The sequence below is a fragment of the Ischnura elegans genome, chromosome 13 (genome assembly GCF_921293095.1).
Source record: "Ischnura elegans chromosome 13, ioIscEleg1.1, whole genome shotgun sequence".
NCBI classification, from domain to species: domain Eukaryota; kingdom Metazoa; phylum Arthropoda; class Insecta; order Odonata; family Coenagrionidae; genus Ischnura; species Ischnura elegans.
This window is the reverse complement of record NC_060258.1, coordinates 12,421,767-12,436,750: the sequence shown is the minus strand read 5'-3', so window position 1 is coordinate 12,436,750 and position 14,984 is coordinate 12,421,767. Positions and strand designations below refer to the sequence as shown.

Below are 14,984 nucleotides of genomic sequence, written 5' to 3'. Positions count from 1 at the left end.
AACTAACCATTTGGTGTTGTGACAGCAGGTTGAGCAACACGAACATTTTCAAAGGAATTTTCTCCAAAGGAATAAACCATAAAATATTCTCTTAAATTTTTATTCAGAACATTTTTTCATAATAGCTTGCCATTTATTTACAATCATGACACTTTTTGTGACTTTTTTTTTAAGAATTAAATCTTTGACACCTTCCTCACCACTTGCCCTATAAACTTCTCTTAAGCACCCAAAGTTGAGTCCTACATCTGCAATCCTTCCAATCATATATTGGGATATCCCCATATCCTGGAGCACAGACAAACTGACCAATAAAGACTTTCTTTTTCCCAAAAACTCACGCCTTCGAATAAATGAGTCCAGAGAAAAGCTCTCTTTGATAATGCGCTCATTATTTATGTCCATATGCGACATCAGCTTTTTCAGTGCTAATGAATCACTGAGAGCATTATGAGGATCCAAAGACACTGACTCCCCTATAATGTCTTTCACAAGACATTCCTGTCTATAGGACTGTCTACCAGGGAGAAGCTTTTTAAATATGGGGCAGCTATCTGCAAACCCCACCACAACCGACATAAAGTCCTCCAGCAAGTTGGCCTTCTGGATGGCCGCCACAATCATCCTTGCATCAAAATTTACATTATGGCCCACCAACAAGGCACCTCTCTCTGACTTTGACACAAATTGAATGAAGCCCCTCAACAGCACTGTGGTGCCTAAGCTCCTTTCCTCCATGCCTCATTTCCCCATCCCTCACACTTCCCAGCCCACTCAATTCACTCACTTGCTCAGTAATACGCCCTGAAGGTATACAGAGAATTCTGATTCTCCCACAGCACCAACCTGAATAATTTCTGATGAATTACTCGGGTCTGCGGTTTCCACATCAAATGTTATAAGAGAATATTCGCTGGTGACCAGAACAAGCACTTGAGGTGAAATGAGAGTGGCATCACCATCCAATCCCATCCCACTCCGATATGTCTCCCCTTCCCGACTCTTCACCATTGCTCCCTCCTTTAGACTTTTAAAAAGTCTCCTCCTCTTGAAGCCCAAACTCTTCCTCTTCTCCATGACACCCATTCGCTTTCTAGCCAGCCACTGCCTGTGCTTATTTGTGTTGGACCCTGGAGATAACATCAGGGACTTCTTCACATCTGCCACATACCCGACACAAACATTCTTATGGCAAACTGCTGCTGCGACTCTGTAATCATTAGATTCGGAAGAGCCATAATGCCTGGATTTAGGGGCTTTGCTGGCTACAATAGCATTGAAGCTTTCATTGCCTTGTGTAGAGCCACAAGGAGCCAAACTATTGGCAATTTTTCCAAATTTCTCAAAAACTTTGTTGAGGCTTGCACGCAAAGTTTCACCCTCCAAACCTAATCCCCTGGGAAGTCCTCGATGGTAATATGCTACTGGGTCTTTAACAAAGCCACACCACATCCCCCATGAGAGTCAAAGGAGTGAGGGATAACATTCAAAGTAGCTTTCCTGAGGCTTTCTGGATTTCCCTTATTTTGTTGTAGTGCATAACCAAAGCACCTCTGCAAACACTTTATAACAGTTGGAGTCAACTGCTTGTGTGACATCCTCAAACCATACAATGCATTCCCCAAATTCTTTTTCGCATGGTTGATATCGGACACCTTTTCCACATTTCCTACATCCCTCCTAATTTTGGCTGTGGTGGAAGAATCTTCATCGCAGGCAATGGTTCCCACCTTTACTTGAGCTGCCTTCAGAGGAGTGCTGGTGGTCAAAAGCTCTACTGCCAAATCCGCCTCCACTGCCTTGGCACTGCCAGACCAATTCCTGCGACAGTCGTGGTCGACATTAGAGTATGAGCAAGCCTTGTAAGCTGCACTCCAAAAGAGAGAACATTTTTTGAATGGATGCCAATGAGACATCCATGTCCAGGGAGGCTGGAATTACTTCTCCCACTCCCTCTCCTTTGCCATCCCATATCATAGGACGCAGCTATCGAGGTTTCAAGGACAGGGGATACCACATTACTTGCTCCTCTGTAAAAAAAAAAAGAAAGGCTTAATAGTAATGAATGCAATAATAATGATAATACTTGCCAGGCAATTTGCGCCAACAAATATAGGACAAGTCAAGGTATTGAACATGCTACGTACATCTTTTAAATAACTGATAGCATTCAATAGTTGTAATGGCAGTCGGTAATTTAATATACAATCCAATGCCAAGGCCAAAGGGCTATTAAGAGTCAATGCCGTTAGGTCATGGTTCATGTGCATATAATATGTAAAATGCCACATTTAAGATGTATGCATGGAGTATTGTGAGGATTTTTGGTAATGTAAACTGATGTCTACAAGGATTGCAAAAATAAAGAAAATTCCGACCAGAGCAACTTAGAAGTTGGCTTGGATACACGAATATCCTATTTTCTATTGTAGTGCTGCATATCCCCATGCTGTAACCCAAAAACTTCATAAAAGTTGCTTTCATAAGGCTGTCCTCTAATATTATATTTAGGTCTCCATCAAAGGCGTTTCCAGGTTTTATTTTCAATTTAATGTCAGAGAGTTGATTGATGACAACTAAGAAATGTTATAAATCAACACTTGTGCCTCAGTAATTAATAATTTAGCATTTGGTGATGAAATAAAAAAATTGGTGTCATCAGCGTAAGTGACATTGTAAATATTACTGTTCCCAATCCACAATAAACTATACATGAAACTCATTAACAGCCTGGCCACACATCCTTATGTCACTTCAGATAAGATTGGTAAGGAATCTGATTCCCCAATTAACACAAGGTTATAACAACAATTCTAACCAAATGCAATGTCTTCAAAATGAAATATTCAATGGCAGTTATTTTTTTACTCCAAAAAATAGTCATTGTGAGAAGTACTTTACTTAATTTCTTATAATATTAAGTGCTTCTAATGAAGTTAGAAGTTTCACACCTATACCTCACCTTATCATAGACCTATTTATGCTATTCATATTCAAGGTTTAGATGGAAGAGGGGACTAGCCTCAACCTCACCTGAATAAATGCATCTATTATTATTATTATTATGGTTACATCTTATTGGTACAATGCGCAGTGAAAGAAGTTTGTGTGTAGTGTGCAAAATGTTTATCCACTGCTTAACTCTCAGCAAATTTACCACACTTTCGGCAATGTTTTACGATATAGAACAAGAATGGAGACCAATACTAGTAAAAATGATTTTTCGTTTATACTTACTCTCCCTCGATTGATGTTTCGTCACCAACAAGAGGTAACGCCAGTTCGTTTGATTCCAGAGATTCTAGAACAATAAGAAAAGCTTATTAAAACATTGAATGAAATAAATACCCAAAGAAATGGGCATTCAAATAATCATATCAAAGAATACCTTGAGTTATAGATGCCTCCAATGTTTTTTCAAGTGTAGATGATAGTATGCAGCTCTTGTTCGCAACATCTTCAATAGCAGGCCCAACTATCCTTTCACTTCTTTTTAACAGCGACTCGGTTACGGCAGGCACATTAAGGCAGGTAAGGAAGGCGTTGGCATGAGTAGGGCCAATGCAAGCGTCCAGCATACCTGATTATTAACAGCATATTAAAACAAAAGGATTAGTTAAAATCATAGAAATTGTCTATTTTATACAGCTTAAGGAAACAATAAAGCACCTTCATAGTCAAAATATTTCATTATCTTACCTAAAGCAGCCTTTATATTGATGCTATAGGACATGTGATTAGTCTCTGGATTGGTAGTACTTTTTGAGGTACAAACAGATTTATCAATATCACATTGCCTGCAACTGATTGGCCATTTGCTGGCAAGACCAATTACACTCTCCAACAATATATCCAGGAGTGATAAAACATTATCACAGCCCCAGCAAATCAGTTGCTGCGCGAGGAACATCACATCAACAATTCTGCTTCCTAACTATGATGTTGTTGACACCGGAAACTTCTGACTTCTCCCGCGCCGAGCAAATCTTCAGGTTTTCAAATCGTTTGGCTTTCTTTGCTTTAGCAAATCTGCCCTTGTAACGAGCTTGGAGATTATCCATTGCGTAGAATGGATTCTATCGTTGACAAAATGATGATGGCAAAGATGAGCGATAGTGAAAAATGTGACGGGATGTAGATGAATGAGATCACGAACAAATGGTTGAAATGAAGGGTGAAAAAATAAAAATGATGGACGCAATAACTTATGCATAAAGAAACGCTCTTGAAAACCTCAACACACGAAGATGATATACACCACGTTTAATCAAGCTTAGCAAGATACCACAGCTATGTCACAGTCAACTGTTTACCAATTTCAATGTTGCCAAACATTTATGCCTTAAATTTTCATCGCATTATATCGCTAAATTAAACCTTATATTCACATTTTGAGATATTTTTCACCAGAAAATATTTTTTCTTTATCATCAATTCATTAATTATTCTTGAATTAAAATGCTAAAGTAATAACTGCTGCTGCTGAGGTCAATATAACCTTTAGTTTACATTATGAGTGTTTAAGTTTCTTTTTGCAAGTTTACAACGATATCTTACCATAATTTCTTTTTAATAGTACTAAATAATTATAAAAAAGCATTTTAAACCAGAATCAACTCATTAAAACATAAAATTTTTATCATATGAAAAGAGTACTTCGAAGCGCAGGTTCCTCCTTAAGAGGGAGAAAAATGAACTGTTTCCGTGAAAGGCAACAACCGATACCCTTTTTCCCTTTCCAACTTCGCCGAGGTGAGTCGCACAGTAGGGGGAGTTTTCACACCACAAGGCTCTTTTAGCCTTTTTTATTACTGCGTCCGTCTGATGTGATATTCATTTGTAGCGTTTAGTTTCTTTCTTGAACTTAAAAAAAGGAAGAGATTTTAAGGTTGATTAAATGAAGTGAGAAGTATAGAGTTTTTTTAGATCTACAAAACTTAAGTTTAGTTCTTTAGTCAGTTCGCTTTGTCTACTTGAATTCCAAGAAGAATCAAGATCCAAAAAAATCGTTGATATAATTTATAATAAAAATTCCAAAGTCTCCATAATCTGGCAATTTTGGTAGGAAAGTACTTGCCCAATCATTCAAGTGTGTAGCAAAAGGCAATTTTCTGCAGGCAGTAATACTGAAACATGAAGACGTCAAAACCTGCTGGCTGAGCATGAAGAATAATTGGTTTTTCTGCTTGAGAATTTGAAAGGGCCAAATATTAGGTAGATGATTCATATATGTAGTATGTAATCTTTATAACAGCTATGAAAATTTATGTACTCAGGGCTCTCCCTTGTAATTTGGATACATATATATGGTCGACATAATAAAAATAATAATAAATCTTTATTCATCTGTAGCACAATCATGATTGTGGTACATGTCGTCATATTATGAGTGCCAATATTCTAAAGTAATACCTATCATGTAACACCACTTTTCAGGTATTTTCTGTTTTGAAATTCAGCTATTGTATTTTAATTACATAGTGATGATATGAAAGATGCTTTTGTCAACTGACTCTTTTACAGAGTGATATCTTTAAAAGTGGTTTTCTTGTTGCCTGGAATTAAGTCATATTTTTCTTGGAGCCTATGGCATCAGAATACATGGAATAGGTATTGGTAGAATCGGAATAGAAATGTCAGAATCGGAATCGGGATCGGAATCGATAAAATTTTGGAATCGACCCATCACTAGTATTAATATATGTATTCTATTAATTAGTGGATACTTACGTGACTCCTTTTGCACCGTCAGCATATGGGATATCATCCAATTCGGTGAGACTGGTTCCAAAAGCCTTCGCATCCTCTTCTTCGAAGACATTGCGATCTTCGTAAACAAAGTACCAGGCACAGATATCTTGGTCATGTTCCGCACTCACTTCTTCCCTCTTGCTCGCCCGAACGTAGTCTTCAATGAACTTGTCCAGCGACCACCTCAGATGGAGCAATAAGCGATTTATGTAAACAAGATCATTTATATCACAAATGGATTTCAAGTCATTCGTATCTGTAAGCTTCTCTTCTCCCAAATATTCAATGCGAAACATGGAACACTTCTCGTCACCATCATCTTGGTAAATGTTTCTTGGGTCAGTTTCAGGCCCAAGAAGGCACGAAGTTGTCTTCAGAGCTTCCTCTAGAATGCTGCCAATGTATTCAGTACCCATATCGATAGAATCACCTAGGAAGAATGAAATAAAACTTACTTTTGCATCATGACAATTCATGTTAACGTTTGGCATGAATTTTCTTTACAAAATAACAAATTTGTGCAATAAAAATTTACATAGAAGGATCAAATTTCAAAAAATAGACTATATAATCATTATTTCACGACTAAATATGAGAGACAAATCCGATGAAGTTCATATTATCAACAAAATCCAATGAAGTTCATATTATCAACAAAGTTACAGCAAAACACTAGTGGCAAAACTGCATATCAAAGTCCCTTTTAATATACAATGATAAAAGCATGAAATGTTAATTGGAAAAGCACCCTAAAATCACATTGTGTTCGTACCTTAAATTAATATTATATGCGCATCTGTAAATTTCTATTGTGCATTTAATGCGTGTTTAATGAGCGATAATACTGTACTTATTGCGCATAATATAAGCATTAACAATTCCAGACATCATATTCCCACTACAAATGTTTGTTTTTGGAAACATTGTTTTGTTTTGTGCAAAAAACGTTTATGATTTCAGAAACCAAGACTAAACAAGTTTGTCAGGGGTTGTCCTTCATCCGAGAAACAACGGTTTCCTGAAAAACGTATTATGGTGGTTTATCACGTTTCAAAATGCGTGGCTATAATTGCCTTGCTCTGAATAAACCATTTACATAACATTATTCAGACTTCCAGCCACGATGAGCTGTAAGTGTTGATATCACTGTTGCTTCGCCATGCGACCCTGTGAATTATGTTTCCCTTCTCATCTTGTAGCCCAGCGCTTTGACCCACATACCTCTTCCTCTAATAGGGTGGTTTCCTATCACCGTATTTGCACGAATCTAAGACGAGGTTTTTTTCCCTCGTAACTCTTGCAGAAAAGATGGTTCGTCTTATAATCGCATGCAAAATTATCGACGTCAATCGGGTTGCATAATTTACGTCGGAAAAATTGTGGACACCTGAGTTTGCCACCTGATAGCAATACAACGAAAAATCAACTTAAAAAATGGCTTAACAGTAATTTAGCACATTTAATTTTGCGTTCAAGTAAAAAAATTCCAATTTGGGCAGCAGGCAAAGATTCGGCGCGTGCCGATCAGTCACCGGGTGCACTTCTGCCGTGTCCGCGAGATTGCCTCCTATACCCTCGGTTCGGCTCCATTCAAGTTAAAGCTCTATCAACTCACAAAATGTTCGTGTGATTGGTTACAATTTACCTAAATTGAAACGTTAAAGCCTTGATGCCGTCGCGGAATAAACTGCTACAAAGTTGCTGCATTTTTCTCAGAGCAACAGTAAGAAGGCAACATGATTTGCCTCGATGATTAAAGAGATCGATTCAGTTGTGATTCCGTGCCTTTCAGAGTATTACGATGGCGGAGATAATCTTTCCAGGGTGGCTTGCCTCCATACCACCACCACTATTCCTGTCAATCCGCGCCAAAAATCCTGTGTTTCCTGGCACATAGGCAACATAGCCAAACATTCCCGCATTGATCGTTTTCCCCTAGAAAATTTTTTTCCCATAGTGGAGTTCCAAAAAATGGGGGATCGTCTTAGAATCGTGTTCGTCTTAGATTCGTGCAAATACAGTATTTTTTTATTGCCTAAATCGAAAGTTTATTACTCCAGGAGTACGTATTTCACGCTTTTAGATTTTTAAATGACGATATCTATTTTTCGCCATTAAATGAAAAGTGAAAATTTTCAAGCGCGCGAAAACACGACACGTAAGTAGGAATTATGGGAAAAAGTCCGTGCGAGGCATTTCTGGTTCCCCCTCCCGCCTTGTGAGGTGACCTTGGGCGAGGCTCTTGAGCGTTGATAGGACGCAGGATGCTAGCAGGTGGCAGAGTACCTTGCTGGCTGGTAGCGCTTGGCTTAAAAAAGGTTTATTAATACATTATCAAACGAAGAAAACTTTCCGACCTTAGCCAGTTTTAATAAGTGATTATTAAGTCATGTTTCTCTGAGCTCTGTGCCTCATGCATCCATTGGTAACCTCAGACGATGTATATGTAACTCCTATCCTCTCGTGTAGAAACTAGGTCCCTGTGACGTCACGTGGAGTGGAATCGCATGGGCGCCAATCTGGCCTTTTTCAAATGAGGATAAAATTTGACCCTTGCCATTCATCTAAATCGGTACGTCAAAAACCAAATAATTTGTGTATTATGAATGCACTAATGGTGGGTAATGAATCGCAATCAATGCCATTCGTTTTCTTTGATGAAGGAACCCACCCTATTTTCTGAAATAAATTTTGTTATACCAGAGTAAGTATCGGGTTGAGAAACATAAATTGGTTATTGAAAAAAGTGTACTGTATACCCAGTGAAAGCATTTTCAAGAGATTTTAAATTTGCTGTTACTACAATGTCGGTTTGTTGAGACTAAGCCGACAGCTTCGCTTGCACTGCTGCTAGGGTCTCCAGGTCCAAGATTTGCTGCGGCATAATTTATTCTTTGACCTGAAGAGGCTGGAAGTAGTGCCGGCGAAAGTGTCGTCTTCGCCACAACAAACCTACGCAGTGAAATCCGAAAAAGACGTACTACATCGCACAGGGCAGAAATCTCGGTTCTCACATTTTCATGAGGTCTACATCTTTAATTTTGATTAAACGTACCTCTTCCTTTCGCTAACATTTGCATTTCTTTATGTGCAGTAAATGCGGCATGTGAAAACAGTATTAGAACATAATGACGTTTTCTGGAGCATAAACAACTGTTTTTGGGACCGAAGAAAACATTTTTGAGACTGCATGAAAACGTTACAGATGCCGGCTGAAGACTACTTGTTCAGTGTTTATTCAAAACATTTTTATATAATTTTTTCAGCACTTTTTTTGCCGTTTTTGAAAAGATTTCAAGAAACAGGATATAATATTTTCACAGAGTTATTCTTGTGTCTAGGGTAATGTACTCACAAGTTTATGGGTAAATGTCACCATCATTTTAAGTCAACAGTCAAGCAATTGATTTGATGCCACTCTGAAATCCTATCTGCCAGCCATTTCATAGAGACATGGTTCTTTTCTTTTAAATGATAAAAAAATTAACCCTTCTCATAAGTGCCTGTTATCTGCTCTGTTCTGTACCATTGTAATATCTTGTCCATTACACCTTAAAGCCCGTACGACACTTTCCAATTTATTGGCCAACAAATCGTCGTGCATTATTGATTAAAATATTGGGCGTTACATGCAGTATCACACGTATCAATGTTTACCACAATATTGGCCGAAATATTGTCCTAATTTCCCGCTAGAGAATGCCATTTTATTTCGATGATTTTACATTTCATAAGCATCCGTGTAATTTTAATGCTTTAATCAGCAATGAAACTTCTTCTTTTGTACATATTTTAGAAACTTATAGCAAATTTTCAGAACGAAATCAATGTTTTACAGCCAGACCTGATATTTTGCGAGGAGCTATTTGTTTTGACAACTAGGATTCACATTACTGACTTTTGATTGGAGATTGGCTGCGATAAAATAGAACCTGTTCTACATTCTAAAGTAGGTAAGAAATTTTACCCAATATGGTGAAAAGGATATTGGACTAGAAATTTGTGTGCATTAGTTGAACCACAATTCAATGACCAATGGATTGGTCAATAGTTTGGGAAGTGTCAATATAACGGGCTTAAGCATCAAAGCAATTAATTACTAGATTTAAGATGGAAATCATCGCAAAGAAAACGAAATTATGTGTTTGCAGTAGAAGAGAAAAAAGGGGGCAAAGACCAAACTTAACTTGGAATTCACAAATTAATGAAGGTAAAGGAGTTCTATTGGCTACTTGGGTATCCGAGTGACCAACAATAAGCAAAGTGCGGAATATATAGTTGTTCTGCATAATTTTGGTATCTTCTCTGTTGCACTTTAAGCACAAAAACAGGGGTGGGATAAGGAGAAGGGTAGCCAGCCTTTGGAACGCGTTATCTCCGTAGGAGTCGTTGACGTCTCAAGCTTCCAAGGCTTTGATTGCGAATTTGTCACCCACCATTAGTGCATTCATAATATACAAATTATTTGGTTCTAGAAATACCGGTTTAGACGAATGGCAAGGGTCAAATTTAATCTCATTTGAAAAAGGCCAGATTGGCGCCCATGCGGCGCCACTCCACGTGACGTCACAGGGACATAGTTTCTACACGAGAGGATAAGAGTTATACATCGTCTGAGGTTACCAATGGATGCATGAGGCACAGAGCTCAGTGAAACATGTCTTAATAATCACATATTAAAACTGGCTAAGTTCGGAAAGTTTTCTTCATTTGATAAGGTATCAATAAACCTTTTTTCAGCCAAGCGCTACCACCCAGCAAGGCACTCAGCTAACCTCTAGCATCCTGCATCCTATCAGCGCTCAGAGCCTCAATCAAGGTCACCTCACAAGACGGGAGGGGGACCAGAAATACGTCGCACGGAGAGATTTCCCGACATTCATACTTAGCCGTCGCGTTTTCGCGCGCTTGAAATTTTTCACTTTTCATTTAATCGCGAAAAATAGATATCGTCATTTAAAAATCTAAAAGCGTGAAATACGTACTCCAGGAAAAACGTAATCTTTCCATTTAATCAACAAAAAAACAAAAGGAAACCACCCTATTGCGATAAAATTGAAAATGGAAGGTTGGCATGAGACCTGAATGTTACTTTAAAAGAACACCCAAGGAAGTTTCTCCATCTTTCTCAGCCATGACTGCTATATGATTGGAACATTGCAGCATGATGTTTGTATGATACGTTTAAAGAAATGAGCATCAAATTTCCATAAGTACCCATAGTACTTATGTCACTGATGCGGCGATGACCATTAGATGCCTCTTTAGTTAGTGACAGCCAGAAAATTGTTACACAGAATTGCTGTCCTAGAGCGTCATGTAACCTTGTTCATAAATCAACTTGATTACTGCCACTTTTGAGCTCGGCCAGAGTTTAGGTTGGTCCGATAAGGGGCCGTATTCTGTAACTCCAAACCGATCGGTGCGGCACCGATTTGTCGGGTTGGACGTCACACCAACTCCCGGCAAGAAGTGGTGCGATTCCGTAAGAACCCGATCGGTGCGGACCGACGTGAGGACGAGAGATCGTCGGTAGCTGTACCGACAGCAAAAAGGAGTTGGTACAACCACCGACTAGTGGGTTTCATGAACTCCCGGTGAGCATTGTACGTTTTATTTTGTTTTTACCTCATCACCGAGTAAATAATGAGGTTTGCTGCAATGTTATCTTTTTTTGCCCCTTCGAATACGCCTCTATAATTCACTGTGTCATCATCTATATTGAATACCTTGACAGAAATATAAGATATTGGTTAATAAACATGAAGTTTGCTAACATATAATGACTTTCTCTCGTTTATGTTACCACTTTCACTCGATTGTAATAGGCTTTTATTTCCTCTATCATCATTTATTTGCTCCTTTGACATAAAAAATTTATTTTTGATTAAATATGAGTTTTGCCGCAATGTTATCACTTTATCTCACTCTGAATAGGCAACTATTATTTCACTCAATCATCATTTGGCATTTATCTCCTCATAGAAATAAGACCTTTTTATTTAAGTATGAAGTTTTCCACTACGGTATCAGTTGCTTTCATTTGTAGCAGGTAACTAAATTTCATTTTATCGTCAGCCATTGATTACCTTGACGATGAAAGATATTTGTTAATAAGTATGAGGTTTGCCGCAATATTATCATATTCTCTCACTTGGAATGCGCAACTTAAACACATGTATTTCACCCAATCACTATATCTTTACTTCCTCATCTTTACACTTCTTTTAATTACACCCAGCTCCATATTTTTATAACAATTTCATAACTTGCTCCTCTAATATGGCATTTACATTTGCTTTTGAACAATATGTTCACTTTCCATGGTATGCTATTTTCGTCTGCCACAGTGCCACAGTACCTTCCGTTGATAACATTTAGACCGAACTTACTAAATGACAACTATATCACCAAATCATGAATAAATAGCAATATACGGAACAAATATTTAAAAGAAAGTACGATCTCAAGGATAGTTTCCATTCATTCATTCCAGCAACAACAATCTCCATCACATACAAACTTTATTGTTATGTTGTAATATTGTTTCCTTCGATTCTGTAGGTACAGCATTACCAACACACATTATATAAGCATTGTTAACAACTTATCCAATATCAATTTTCTTAATCTAACAATAAGTCGTAATTTCCACAAATAAAAAGATTGAGAATGACGACAACAAACTGTGCCAATCAGTCTTCACTTGTTTTTACCCTTCTTTCATTGGTGGAGACACGTTAGATGACTCCAAACTAGGATATATTTGGATTTTCCCTGTTTGGGAAAAAGGGGGAACTGTACCGACTGGTTTGAAACCGACAACCTTACAGAATCGCTGAAAGTGCCGTCGTCGGTACGGAAGTCGTAGTCGGTACGGAATGATGTGCTGTCGGTGGGCTTGAAAGGGAAACTGATCGGTGCGGTACCAACGAAATACAGAATACGGCCCAAGATTGATGAGCTGTAAAGAAAGCGGAATGAGTTATATTTTTCAAGTATTCACCTCCATTACGGGATCTCAGTCGTCTGCTGATAATGTCAGCCCATTCCTGCTGCTCAGACAGCATCTCGCTGAGTGCCAAATGTAGCCACTGAAGGGACAAGAAAACAATTTCATCTGAGGTAAACTGAGGGTATAGTGAAGCAGTAATACTCTTTTAAAAATTAGTTGATTTCAAGAAGTTTCAGAAAGTTGCTGAATGAACTTTAGACACACTTTTGTTTTTTTGAATTTCAATAAAAAGGTCGTTTTGACAGAAATGGTTGGTATCTCAAAAGGGTTTTCTGAAGGATCCCCTAGAATCTGAAAAGGATTTGAAAAACGACTGCACGTCACAAGTGATTTTGCATGCGGTGACATGCACGGGTGGAAATTCGCCAACTTTGCATTCTGCCACATAAAAAGTTAATTTGCCTCTTACAATGATTGAGCCTCCGCCTCCACAGAAGATTTCATAATCTGCTTGAAGCCAATGCTTTTTTGCTGTTTATTTGAATTTCAATCCATTGGAAGGAACATGTATATATTTCTCAAAAGAAACGAAAAATTCCCCAGTGAGTAGTCACAGACAGCCAATGAACTTTCTTGAAAAATACGTGGCGTAAGCTTCTTTACTCAACCCTTCGATGCACCTTTGTATATTTTACACAATCAGAAACAAATTTTCAATGCACTTACATGACTTCCATGACTGGTTAAGAATTCTTTCAACTTTTATCTCATACCTCGAGATCTCTAAGTTTCCACATGGCACAACGTGGGGATTTACAGATGTTGGTCAATGTCTGGATTCCAAAGTCGCTGTTCCCTCCACTCAGGAGGACTGGGTTTGAGCCCCTTCCCTGAGCGTAGTACTCCAGACTGGGCCACAGGACGACCATCTGCTCGATCAAGGATGACAGGAGGACAATGTTCAGCTCCACCAGCTCAATGAGGAGGTAATAAAATCTGAAAGTACATAGAAAAGTACTCTAACTTTACTGCAATTAGAATTATCGTTTGCCTCCGGGAAATATTCCCAAAGCAGCTTACCAAAGCACATAACTCTCTTGATGAATCGTTAACTCACCACAAGTGCTCGAACACACAAAAGTATACCCATTTACCCAAATTAACATTATTGTTTAATTTGTACAAAAATTAATTTTATCACAGTTTTTTCTGCTACGAAGAACGTTCACCCCAGATGGAAAATCCACACGCCAGAAGATTTTGAATACTTTTATTTTTACGCCTAAACCTGTAGCAACAACTAGTATGAGCAAATTAAAACTATCCCTCAGAATATTGACAGATTTTGCATCTTTTGCGGTCAGTCCTATCAACAAAAATGCAAGTGAAGAATTTACTTTACCTTCATTAAGATATTTAACTGCATTTTGGGACCAACTCCCATAAGTGGCTGAGCGTTTTATTCTAACACACATAAATGCCGTTAGCGTTTATATTTAGATGCATAACAATTAGGGAATCTCAATTACACTGCGATCTGATGTATTCTATATTTTTCCCAGATTTTGATTCTCAACTGCACTCGACTTTGCCGTAAACTGCACAGTGTGAACATTAGCCACTCGGAATCCGATCGTACGAAGTGCACAGCCGGCCACGAACTACCGGAAACCGGACTCGAGGGGAGTAAAGTGGAGTACTGAGTGGGGAAATGGGATAGGGGGACATCAAATTATAGTGAGGTCGGAATCAGAGGTCAGTCACGGATCCAGGCTGTCATAATTGAAAAGTTCAACAAACTTGGTTGAAAATTTGATTCGACTACAAAATATACTGAAAAAACACAGCGAGTATACAGTAAGGGTAAAAAAAAAACAGAAGCGTTATTGAATGTTTACTCCTGCACTTTTTTTACGAAAACAAGTTATCATTGAATCTATACACAAAATCCACTAGTTCATGATAATAGTACCTCTACAATAACCGTATTTTTGATTGGAATACCACCAACAGATGGTAGTAGCGTGCCATTTTATCACCCATAGAATATTGTACTTCTGGAAAGAAAATTAATAATTCTTGTGTACGGAACAGGACAGGTTCAAATCATCACATTCGTAAAACTGCAGCAGGTAATATTCCACTGCTTTACCACTATGTCAACTCCCTCACTGAGAACCAAGAAGTCTTATCACGTCCTTTCTTAATTCATGCACGGAAACGCACCCGTCTTCTAGTGTCAAAACATCAAACATAATTTGAAATTCACAGCGGCAAA

At 38.2% G+C, this 14,984-nt stretch overlaps 2 protein-coding genes across 2 annotated transcripts in view; both read right to left on the bottom strand.

Annotated features, from left to right (window-relative positions):
- The window catches only part of LOC124170024, a 98,378-nt gene that overhangs the window by 45,160 nt on the left and 38,234 nt on the right, over positions 1 to 14,984 (bottom strand). Inside the window, exons 9-11 of the mRNA XM_046548709.1 lie at positions 13,480 to 13,702; positions 12,758 to 12,845; positions 5,731 to 6,181 (exon numbers count right to left, since the gene is read on the bottom strand). Of these exons, the coding sequence (XP_046404665.1) occupies positions 5,731 to 6,181; positions 12,758 to 12,845; positions 13,480 to 13,702 (762 nt within the window). The remainder of the gene's footprint in view (positions 1 to 5,730; positions 6,182 to 12,757; positions 12,846 to 13,479; positions 13,703 to 14,984) is intronic.
- LOC124170088 lies at positions 124 to 3,572 on the bottom strand. Its single transcript, XM_046548781.1, has 3 exons — positions 3,389 to 3,572; positions 3,238 to 3,301; positions 124 to 2,030 (listed from the first exon to the last, which is right to left on the bottom strand). The coding sequence occupies exon 3, from the start codon at positions 1,450 to 1,452 to the stop codon at positions 784 to 786; it is 669 nt and encodes a 222-aa protein (XP_046404737.1). The 5' UTR covers positions 1,453 to 2,030; positions 3,238 to 3,301; positions 3,389 to 3,572; the 3' UTR covers positions 124 to 783.

Bases quoted from the DNA above. Each gene is read 5' to 3' on its own strand.
- LOC124170088 (XM_046548781.1), bottom strand. From the start codon at position 1,452: ATGTGGTGTGGCTTTGTTAAAGACCCAGTAGCATATTACCATCGAGGA.